Raw genomic sequence first — 12,535 nt, 5'->3', positions numbered from 1 at the left:
CTGAACCCTTGACTATGCTCACTGTGAACCCTCGGTTGCACAGAGTGGGGATTTTCCTTGACCTACAAAAAAAGAGCATTTCCTTTTGGGACCTTAGTGATGGTTCCCACATCTTTTCATTCTTTGAAATTTCTGAATCGGATGCATATCGCCCACTCTTTATTCCAGCAAATTCGTATCCAGATGATCAAGAAGAAATCCTCACTATCTGTCCTGTGACGAATCCAGGCATTTTTGGGCCTCCAGTTAACCCCTGACAAGGAAAATAATCCTTGAATACAAAATCTTCTATGGGAAATTGCTGTATACTAAGTATGGCTAAGAATTTTTGTGTTTGGTATACACAGGGCACAAAAACATTACAGAAATATATGGAGGGCATCATGAATATTAACTAGTTAGGGAAAATTGCATTTTTAATATAAAATATTATTTTGGTTGTCTTGCAGAATTTGTTTAAATTTCTGTTCCCACTCATATATTGTGAACTTTTAGATAAATTTGGAATGTCTTCCTTTTTACTTGCTATTATAATGTACAGCTTTGTGAAATAAACTAAATTAAAATTTCTGATTTGGCCAAGCAGGCTGATTGATTTTCTAAAGGACAAGAAAATAAGACCTATTTATCAACAGTAAAAAAGAGAACTGTGTACATATGCTGTATCACCCAATAACTTTTAACATCACAAATTCATCTCACATACACATTTAATATCCACTAGGGGTAGAGATATGTTGTTATTAAAAATGCTAATTTTTAAATTTACATGATGCACTCTGGGGCTGGAGAGAGAGATACCTCAATGGATTATATGCTTGCCAGGCATGAGCACTAGAGTTAAATCCCCACAGCCCACATAAAAGAGATGAGGTGGTAGGGGGATGGATGATGGCTCAGTGGTCAAGTTCAGTTTCCAGTACTCACATCAGGCAGCTCACAACTGCCTGTAGCTTCTGATCTAGGGGGTCCAGGGCCCTCTTCTGGCTTCCATACACACTTGCATACATGTGCACACACTTTCACAAACATACCACACATAGACATAAACAAAAATGACATCAATCTTGCCAGGCGGTGGTGGCACACACCTTTAAACCCAGCACTCGGAAGGCAGAGGCAGGTGGATTTCTGTCAGTTCAAGTCCAGCCTGGTCTACAGAGTGAGTTTCAGGACAGCCAGGGCTACACAGAGAAACCCTGTCTCGAAAAACCAAACAATAAAAAATGTCAATCTTAAACATAGTAATTCAGCCTAAATAAATAACGGAGAGGTAGCATGAGTATGACGAGAGCAAAACACAAAATGGCCAAAAACAGGGACTCATGTCTATGACTCCAGTACTTGGAAAGCTTAGCCAGGAGGGACTACAAGTTCAAGAACAGCCTGGGTTTTAAAGTGAGTTCAAGGCCAGTGTGGGCAACTTAGTGAGACCCTGTCTCAAAAGGAAAAGAGGGTTAGAAACTGTTCAGTGAGAGAGCACTTGCGTAGTGTGGTGGTTGAATGGGAATGGCCCCATAGACTCATGTGTTTGAATGCTTGGCCCACAGGGGACGGCATTATTGGGAGGTGTGGCCTTGATGGAGGAAGTATGTCACTGTGGGGACAGGATCTGAGGTCTCATCTATGTTCAAGCTACACCCAATACACAGCCTCCTCCTGCTGTCTGCAGATCAAAATGTAGAACTCTCAGCTCCTTCTCCAGCACCATGTCTGCCTATCTGCTACCATGCTTCCCACCATGCTAACGGGACTAAACCTCTGAAACTGTTAGCCAGCCCCAATTAAATGTTTTCCTTTATAAGAGTTGTTGTGGTCATGGTGTCTCTTCACAGCAATAGAAACCCTAACTAAATGACCTAGTAAGCATGAGACCCTATGTTCAATCCTCAGTCCCAAACAAAAAGTGAGGGCATGGCTGGGTATACAGTTCTGTGGTATAGCATTTGCCAAGCATTTGGCAAGTCCTCAGTTGAAATCCCAGCACTACAAGAATTAAGGGAGAGAGAGGGGGGCGGGAAGGAAGGAAGGAAGGAAGGAAGGAAGGAAGGAAGGAAGGAAGGAAGGAAGGAAATTAGCCAAACATAGTAGTACACACCTATAATCACAGAACTTGGGAGGTGGAGGCAGAAGAATCAGAATTTTGAAATCATCTTTGGCAACAGAGAAACCAGCCTAGGCTACCCTAGGGGGTCAATCTTGTGGAATATGCTTTTTATCCCAGCACTCAGGAGGCAGAGGCAAGTGGATCTCTGTGAGTTTGAAGCTATCCTGGTCTACATAGTGAGTTCCTGGACAGCCAGGACTACATAGAGAGACCTTGTCTTAACAAAATTTAAAGAGGGCCAGCAAGATGTCTCAGCAGGTAAAGGTTTGTTTCCAAGCCTGGTTACCTGAGTTTGATCCCTGGGTTCCACATAGTGGAAAAAAACCAATCCCCTCAAAGTGCCTTTGAATTACACACACACACACACACACACACACACACACACACAAATGGGATGGAATTTTTCATCTCATGACATCTAATTTCTAGCCCCATAATTTCCACTTGACTTTGTATTTGTTTTTTGTTTTTCAATGGGAAGGGGAACCCATCACTGTACACATGTGGAGGTCAGAGAACACCTTTGGGAGTCAGTTTTCTCCTTCTACCATGTAGATCCCAAATTGAACTCAGGTTGTCAGGTGTGGCAGCAAGTGCTTTTACCCACTGACAGGCCACCAAAAAGCAGGATAGGGTTGATGATACTCCGAAGACTCAGGAGAGAGGCAAGTCTAAGGTGAGTGATGGAGAGTGAGGTAGTGAGGTATGTGAGTGTGTAAATGCGTACACAACTATGGACAATGAGGGTAACAGTATCCATTTGCTGTAACAAAGTCCCACTGATCAGGTGGCTTACACATCACAGATGTATTTTCTCACGGTTGTGGAGGCTGAAAGTTCAGTTGCTTGTCAAGGCTGGTTTCTCCTAAAGCCTTTCTTTAGTTTGTCTGTGGCTGGCACCTTGTGCCCTATGGTCTTCCCTCTGTTGGCCTGTGTCCCGATCTCTCTTTTCCCTTTTCTTCATCCTCTCCTCCCCTCCTCCTCTCTCTCTAGGTGTATTATATTACTTTATATAGATATTTCTATATGTATATGTTCGTTCAATTCGCATACAAAGTAATGAGTTTCAGTATGACTTTCGAGACAGGGTTTGTCTGTGTAGCCCTGGCTGTTCTGGAACTTGCTCTATGGGCCAGGCTGGATTCACAGAGATCCACCTGCCTCTGCCTCCCGAGTGCTAGGATTAAGGGAGACCACCACCACCACCTGGCTCATTAGGGCTTTTTTAAGAGATTTTTCAGTTTTATTTGTGTATGTGCAAGAGCCCACAGAGACCAGAAAAGGACATCAGATCCCCTGGAAGTTACAAATGAGCCCGGGGATGGTAGCACACCTTTAATACCAACACTTGGGAGACAGAGGCAGGCAGATCTCAAGTTGGAGGTCAGTCTGGTCTACACATCAAGTTCCAGGACAGCCAGGACTGTTATACAGAAAAACCCTGTCTCCAAAAAATCAAATAAATAAAGAGTTGCGAGTGATTGTGAGCCTCCTGACATGGGTGCTGGGAATTGAACTCCAGTCTTCTACAAATGCCCCTAAACTGCTGAGCCGAGTCTCTTACCCCCACATTTTTTTAGCTTTTTATTTTTGTTTTGTTTTGGTTTTAGTTTGGGTTTTTTGTTTGTTTGTTTGTTTGTTTTCTTCAGAGCTGAGGGTCGAACCCAGGGCCTTGCGCTTGCTAGGCAAGCGCTCTACCACTGAGCTAGATCCCCAACCCCAGTTTGTTTGTTTGTTTGTTTAAGTGGGTGTGCTTACACACTGCACATGTGTGTGCTACTATGAACATGTGGAGGTCTGCAGACAACATGTCATTCTCTCCTTCCACCATGCGGGTTCTGGGGACCAAGCTTGGGTTATCAGGCTTACAGAAAGGGCTTTAACCTGCCATACCATGGATCTGGCCCTCATTAAGACATTTCCACATACACTTTTTGTTGGTTCCCCTTCTTCAATCCGTGACTCCAACTCCTATTGGCTCCCCTCACCCCCCAGTAGTGTCTTGACGTCTTTTTTTTGTCCAGAGCTAGCGCTCTACCGCTGAGCTTAATCTCCAACCCCCCTGATGTCTTTTAATGAGGATACAAGGATTAGAACACACTGTAACAGCCTGGTGTCACCTTAATCATCCTGTCTCCAAATACGTCCATGCCCTGAGGCACTGAGGATTCGGACTTCAACGCTGGATTCAATATTGGCTTTGGGAGAAGACTAGATTCAGTCTGCTACGGTGAGAGCTCATACATGTGTCGAGAGAATGCTCTGCCTCATGTGTCTGTCCGATGAGACTGAGGGGATGGACCAGCATGCACGCGTCCGGCTTGGAGCAGAGTGGACAAGACTGTAGGACGCAGTGATTTCTGTGACAGCAGGAGGCAGAGGAAAGGCGCGTCAGCAAAGTGAGCTCCTGTCTGAGTTTGTGACTCAGAAGGCGCTTATCCTGGGTCCCTGCGGTTCCCACCAAACCCTTGCCTGTGCCAGCCCCGGAACCGGCATGATCTCTGGCGCCCCCTGCTGCACAAAAAAGCCAAAACTCAATCCAACACAATAACTGCTTACTCTGGAGGTACTGAGGTTTGAATTTCCTGAGAGTCGGTAGGAATGAGCCCGGTACTCCGAGGGACTAATACCCAGGACAAATGACGCCACTTCCTCTCAGTTGTGGATCTGAAGCTTTAGATGTAAGCGTACAACAAGGAACAACTGCAGAAACCAGCAAATGAAAGGAGACCACGGGAGAGCGGAGGCACACACACACAGACACACACACACACACACACACACACACACACACACACACACACACACACACACACACACACACACACACACACACACACACACACACACACACGCACACACACACACACACACACACACACACATACACACACAGACACACAGACAGACACACACACACACACACACACACACACACGACAGACACACACACACACACAGACACACAGACAGACACACACACACACACACACACACAGACACACACACACACACACAGAGACACACAGACAGACACACACACACACAGACACACAGACAGACAGACACACACACACACACACACACACACACACACCCCGTGTTGATTTTTCCAGAGACTTCTGGACTCACCAACTCCTTATAGGAGCCAGGTGTGGTGGCGCACGCCTTTAATCCCAGCACTCGGGAGGCAGAGGCAGGCAGATCTGTGAATTCAAGGCCAGCTTAGTCTACAGAGTTCCAGGACAGTCAGGACTACACGGAGAAACCCTGTCTCGAAAAACCACAACCTAAACCAAAACCCCCCAAAAAGTTTTTCTTAGCTATGAAGGGGAGAAGGGGGGACTGCAGCGCAGAATAAATAGCACCCCTAGCTTTTCATGTAACAAATGTGGCAGCCTTTGACCTAACTACTACTTTCAGGTGACTTGGGGACATTTTATCACCTCCTTCTTCTAAAGGAAATGGAATCAGAGACAACTAGGCAAAGAGTTCAGGGCCAGGGAGATGGCCGACAACCTGAGTTTGATAGTCAGGACCCATGTACAAAAGCTTGATCCGGTGGGGCACATATGTCGTTCCAGCAATCCGACTGAGCTGCAGAGACAGGAGACTCACTCAGGGCTGAGGCCAGCTAGTCTGGAGTGCACAGGGGCAGAAACAAGAGACTCTGACTCAACAAGGAGGAAGGTCCTCTGGTCACCACATGTACAGGAGAGCACACTGACACGCACACCACAAAAAGTCAAGTTTAACCAATTTTTCAGAGCTGTCATCTTAGAGCCTTCACCCAGTAACTGATGGAAGCAGAGGCAGAGACCCACAGCCCAGCGCCAGGCAGAGCTCCAGGAGTCCAGTCAAAGAGAAAGAAGAGGGATTCTCTGAGCAAGGGGTCAGAGCATGATGGGGAGACCTACAGAGACAACTGAACCACGCTTGTAGAAACTCATGAACTTCAGACCAACAGCTATGGAACCTGCATGGGACCAGACTATGCCCTCTGCATACAGGAGACAGGTGTGTAGCTGGGTCTGTTTGAGGGGGCCCTGGCAGTGGGATCAGGATCTATCCCTGGTGCATGAGCTGGCTTTCTGGAGCCCATCACCTGTGCTGGGACACCTTGCTCCACCTTGATGCAGGGGGGGAGGGGCTTGGTCCTGGCTCAACTGACTGGACCAGGCTCTGCTGACTCCCCACGGGAGGCCTTACCCTTTTGGAGGGGATAGGGGGGGTCGGGGACGAGGAGGCTGGGGGAAGTGAGAGCAGGGGTGAGAGGGGGGTCTATGGTTGGTATGTAAAATGAATTTAAAGTTTTTAAAATAAAAAAAATAAAATGAAATGGTTATGCCAGTGAAGACAGGAGAGCCTGGCTGAGAGATAACTGTCTAAACAACAAAACAACTTCATACTCTGAATAAGACCCCGGTGTCCCTGGCGGTCCTGGTATCACACCTCCATTGGAAACCCACACAGTGGCCACTGGCATAGGCCACACCCACCTACGCCATCAGCCCACCTCCCCTGGACATAGACGGAGCTCAGTTCTTAGGGTTATGGTCAGGCGAGTCCTGGATAATTGACTGGGTTAGTCAGAACATTCCCAAGTCACTCCTCCAGCTTCCTCCCACTGACCTCTTCCTTTGAAACTCTTGTCAGAACTGGAGATGACATCTCGGGCCTCAGACGTACTAGACTCTGTTGCTGAACTATGACCCCATTCTTGGCTTTTTGTCTTGTCGTTCTGCTTTACATTCTGGAAGTCTCACTAAGTTGCCTGGGCTGGCCTTGAATTCTTGCCTCTCTAGACAGCGTTTACAGTAGTGTACCATCTAGCTTGGCAACAATGGCTTAACTGTGCTTAACTCATGAACACACTGTTGTTGCAGCTTTTTTAAGTTGTATCTTACGGCGTTTTGTCTGCATGTGTATCTGTGTACCTCCTGCATGCTGGTGCCAAGGAAGCCAGGAGAGGCCTGCAGCAGGTGCTCTTAACAACGGAGCCCTCTCTCTAACCCCTGTTACAGCTCTTAATAGTAACACCCAATTGGTCACTGGGGACATAATCACCGGTTTAAAAAAATACTCCAGGAAGGAGGACTGATGGAGCTACAAGAGGACAAGGCTGGTCCAATGTCAATCTGGGAGAAACCAGGACAGCAGATAGCCGGGTCACTCCGGGCCTGACCTGTCTCTAGGTCTGCCCATTCAATGTGTCACTCTATGTGCTGGAGACTGAACCCAGGACCTTGTGCATGCTCAACAAGTACTCTACCAACCTCCTAGTTCACTGCACTTGAAAACATACCCTAGTAGTTCAGTGGTGCCGGTTCAAGGGGCCCTGCATTGGATTTCTGAGTTCGATGCACCACCTCCACCACCAGAAGTGTCCTTCAGTTTGTACTTTTCAGTAGAATTAGCCAGTGGTTGCTAGGCAAGATGTGCCCCTGGTCTATAACAGTAGCACAAGGGGTGTAACTGCCCTGATTAGAAACCTGGTCAACAGCCCTCCGTTGTGGAATATGACTAACTCTGTAAAGGTATGCTGCTTGTTTATGCTGCAGTTGTTTAACTATGCAACGATGTGTTGCTGTGTCACCTTGCCTGCCTAAGGCACCTAACTGATCTAATAAAAAGCTGACAGGCAGAAGCTAGGAGGAGAGGGGTAGGTAGGCATGGCTGGCAGACAGACAGAATAAGGAGTGGAAGGAATCTAGGCTAGAGAGGAAGAGAAGAGAGAACAAAGGAGGAAAAGAGGAAGATGCCTGGGACAGACAGAGAGCAGGACTTACAGAAACAAAGGTTAAAAAAAAAAGGCCCGAGGCAAAACGTACAGAGAAACAGGTTAAAATAAGTTGTAAGAGCTAGTGGGACAAGAATAAGGGGAGGGCTGGAGAGATGGCTCAGTGGCTAAGAGCAATGGCTGCTCTTCCAGAGGTCCTGAGTTCAATTCCCAGCACCCACATGGCAGCTCACAACTGTCCAACACCTTCACACAGATACACACACACACACAAAACACCAATGCACATAAAACAAAAATAAACTGTTTAAAAAAAAAGGTTTTAAAAAAAAAAGGCCAAGCATTCATATTTAATAAGTCTCAGTGTCATGATTTGGGAGCTGGTTGGTGGCCCAAAAGAAAGCCTGTCACAGCCCATGGCTCTGGAGTTCATAAAAACTAGAGGGGAACACACCACTGATGTTCCAATAAACAAATATGATGAACTACTTTTTGAGTATTTATGTGTATGCCCATTGATTAGGGCTGCTTTCAACCTTAGCCAGAAAAGCCTTTCTGCAGATTGGTCAGTGTTGAGAATAAGTGACTATTGACTGCTCAGCCCTAAATGGGACATCTCTATCTTCCCTGCTCCCAACAAGGACATGGGGAATAATGTGCAATGAGTTAGAATGGAAAGAATGTAAGATCTAGAAAGCTGGGGAGGAGTGCCGTGAAATGCTGTCTTCTGGACACTGATGAACTCACCATAGTCATGGTCACCTGCACAACATCAAGCAATAAGCAGTCAGCATCCCAGCAGGCAGTCCTAACTGAACTTAGTAGGTTACCAAAAAACAAAAACAAAAAAAAGGAGATAGAGGTGGAAAGGGACATGTTGTTTGTTTTGTTTGTTTTCGAGACAGGGTTTCTCTGTGTAGCCCTGGCTGTCCTGGAACTCGCTCTGTAGACCAGGCTGTCTTCAAACTCAGAGATCTGCCTGCCTCTGCCTCCCTAGTGCTGGGATTAAAGGAATGCGCCACCACATCCAGCCAATCAAGATACATTGTTAAAGTTTGCTTTTAAGCAGCAATTTTAAAAGTGCTCTTTACAATTTGCCAATTAAAACACTGTGGCTAAGACACAGATCTACCTAAAGTAAAAACAGAAATCTGAAGCCCTCCCCAACCAGAACCAAAAGAAAATATAACAATTTCTAAGTGGGAAGTATGTCAGAAACCCACAGGAAATGAGGCCCCCCAAGGGCATGGAGGCACTTGCAGGGTTGGGGAGGCGGCTGCCTAGAACCTCAGCAAAGTACCAGGAGCTAAAGGAATGGACAGATTTTCTTAGACCAGGTGGTGAGTTCTGCAGCCAGCTGGCCTGCCAAATCACTCACTGCAGTGCAATGCCACCAGAGCCTGTGCCAGCAAATCTGTCTACAAGACCTGTGGTCAAAAAAAGCAGCAGCGCCCCATTAGCAGGAAATGTGGGTTCCTGTTTTGTGCACAGTGAGACGGGGGAGGGCCGAGGGAGGGTCTGTGTCTCAGAAATGAAGTTCCCGAGAAGCTGCTTCAGCAGAGCAGGAGAGAGCCAGCACGCCCCATCCATGGTACACCACAAGATGGCGGGGACCCGTGTGGTGGCAGAGGTCCTGGGAGCCACCTAGAGCTTAGATGTGAGGCAGCTGATAAACCAAGCCCATCAATCTCCCATGCCAACCAGAGTGCTGAGTAGGATCCTGTTAGGCAAAGATCTGCAGACTCTGCCACCCAGGCGTAGACCTCTATGGATCAAAACTTAGGAGTCCCTCTCACCCACTCTATTACTCAGCAGAGTTGTGCCATGGGATCTGTTCACTCCAGCCCCACTGCACAGTTACCCAGGTCAGAGAGATACCCACACACCCCTTCCCAACATGTAGGTCAACCCTGAACATGAGTTTCAGTTTAGCAAGAACCCATCACCCTTTATGACTGGGCTCTTTATGCCAACCACCCCACCCCTTCCCTAAGTGATGTCTAGTCCCCATTCAACAATAATCAACCCCATGGGGCTGGAGAGATTGTTTAGCAGTTAAGAGCACTGGCTGCTCTTCCAGAGGACCTGGGTTCAATTCCCAGTACCCACATGGCAGCTCACAACTGTCTGTAATTCCTGTTCCAGAGGATCCAACAAATTACAAATAATTTTTTTAAATCACCCCCAAACCCTGTTCCCTCATTTTCCACCCAGAGACCCACCTGATTGTCCCCATGACATGCCCCACTCTGCATTCAGAGTTGAGCTGAATCTCTTGGCCCCAGTGTAAGACCCAATCACAGGGTCCCCTAAATATGCAACAGCTCAGTCTTACTAAATAATGTGTGTGCATACATAGTACACAGATTTGCTTAGAGCCAGGTGGTGAGTTCTGCAGCCAGCTGGCTTGCCCTGGACATGCAGGAACTGGCAGTAAACATCAGATGTCCTCATCCACCCCCCACTTCATGTATGTATACACAAGTGCATGCAAGGGCACAGGTGGAACTCTGAACACAACCTTGGAGGCGGGTCCTTACCTTCTACCTCGAGAGATGAGCTGGCCTAAGCCTAAGACATTCTAGGGACTCTCCTGCCTGGTCCCATCTCTCAGTAGCACACTACAGATGCACACTTCCATGCCTCTCTGAGTTCTAGGCATCTCAACACAGGTCTTCACACTCCCATGAGTGTCTTACCTACTGAGCCACCTCACCAGCCTCCACCATTGTTTTTGAGAAAGGATCTCTCTCTGAACCTGGGGCTTACTAAGTGGTGGTTAGAGTCTCCAGGATATACCATCCATGCCCACCCATCTGCTTCCCCTTGCTAGTCAGATGGGATTCGAGGCTGCATCTTGCTTTCGGGTGGGTGCTGGAGGCCTGAACTCACACTTACACAGCACTCTTCTGAGCCGACCCCCAGCCCCTGAACGTGCTGCCTAGAGATGGTGTAACTGAAGGGCCCTCTCACTGCTAGGAGGAGGAGATGTGTGAGCTGACTCATCCCGGTCATGGGGATCACTCCACACCCAGGTGCCAAGCCTCACAGAGGTCTTTTAATGGCAGCGCCTGACAGAACTCTGGTGGCTGGAATATTCTGGAAAGGAGCATAGATGAGACACCGTCTCTTTGGTGTTGCTTTGTACTTCAGACTGTAAGGGTGAAAGGAAGATACCAAGGGGGCGTGCAAAGGTTGAGTCCTGGCGTCCAGGCCACGCTGCTTTCGGTTTTCTTCGTAAGAGATGGTAGCCCAGGCAGTGGTGCGCACACCTGTAATCCCAGTGCTCAGGAGGCAGAGGTGGGCAATCTCTGTGAGGTGGAGGCCAGCCTGGGCTACAGAGTGAGTTCTAGGAAAGGTGCACAGCTACACGACAAACCCTGTCTCGAAAAACAAACAAACAAAAACAAAGAGATGGTGGACAGAGCATCAAGCCTTACCAGGCTGGGCAGTGAATGGATTGGAACCATCTTCCTCCTTTGCTTGATTAACTGAAATTGGTGTAAAGCTCAAAGGCACAGAATCACCAAATACACTCCCTCCGGGGCACAAGGTCTGACCTGAGTGGTCACCCAACCATGAAGTCATTCACTCAGCCCACAAGATAAAGGACCCTCCTGCCTTCACAGCCAAACTGGACTGCCCTAGGAACCCCTCCCCCTGAAGCAGGGCCCAGAGCAGAGGGGCTTCAGGAAGTTCCAGCAGAGGGCAGTTGGGCACACCTCCCAGCACACCCAGAGCACTCAAGTGGACTGCTCAACCAGGTAAACATCTACCAAACCAACCAGGCCATGTCGGAGCACCAGTCAGTGCCCCCTGGGGACAGCCTCCTTGTCTATGGAGTGGCAGCCACTTCCACCATCCACTTCACCCTCCCCAGCACCCCTGGCCCAGAAGAGGGAACAGATGGGGACCAGTGTGCTCCCTGTTGTCAGTGTCAGGAGCCACTCCACAGTCAGCAATGGTCCCAACCAAATGACTCGGGCCAGGACACTTTTGCTCCACAGCTTATATGTAGGGTACCTACCGCCCGCCCGAGTCATCTCTAAAGCACTCATGATGTCCTTGACTACAGTCTCCCAGGTACATCTTCTCCAGGTACTCTTTTGGAGTACTGTAACTGGCCTGGGTGCTGCTCTAGGCTCCAGCATGGTAACAAGAGTCATGGTGATGTGGCTATCCATCTCACCGTGAGCCTCCACAAGAGAAGCAAGAGTGGTCTGACCTCCGCACTGGCCCAACTCCCACCCAGCCTTCAACCAATGGAACCGTTAAAAAGAACCCGGCAGTCAGGACCTGACCTGGGGAGTAACGGAAAGTCCAGGATGCATGGAATGACTCTGTTGGCAAATGCCTATCTGAACATGCAAGTTGGCAGGGCCACCCACCTACTGACATAGTTATCACATGTGGTCGGGTACATGACAAGAACACATACTTATCAATGGCCAAGAGATGCCATCTGATGGACCACTGGGTTCAGCCAGCAGAGGCTAATCCCTGTGCAGGACTCAGTGACGTGTGTTCAGCATTACGATTTCTTGGTAAAAATTCTTTTTTTTTTTTTTTTGTGGAGCTGATGATCAAATCCAGGGCCTTGCACTTGCTAGGCAAGCACTCTACCACTGAGCTAAATCCCCAACCCGGTAAAAATTCTTAATACCATCACCACCCTCAGCATCTGACTT

The 12,535-nt window shown here is 48.1% G+C and overlaps 1 protein-coding gene across 1 annotated transcript in view; it reads left to right on the top strand.

Annotated features, from left to right (window-relative positions):
* The window catches only part of LOC118580294 (ret finger protein-like 4A), a 6,052-nt gene extending 5,795 nt beyond the window's left edge, over positions 1 to 257 (top strand). The window contains exon 2 of the mRNA XM_036181960.1: positions 1 to 257. This exon is cut by the window's left edge and continues 315 nt beyond it. Coding sequence (XP_036037853.1) covers positions 1 to 257 — 257 coding nt within the window.
* Positions 258 to 12,535: the final 12,278 nt, after the last annotated feature.

Source organism: Onychomys torridus, chromosome 1, assembly GCF_903995425.1.
Source record: "Onychomys torridus chromosome 1, mOncTor1.1, whole genome shotgun sequence".
Lineage (NCBI taxonomy): Eukaryota > Metazoa > Chordata > Mammalia > Rodentia > Cricetidae > Onychomys > Onychomys torridus.
This window is presented reverse-complemented; position numbering and strand designations above follow the sequence as displayed.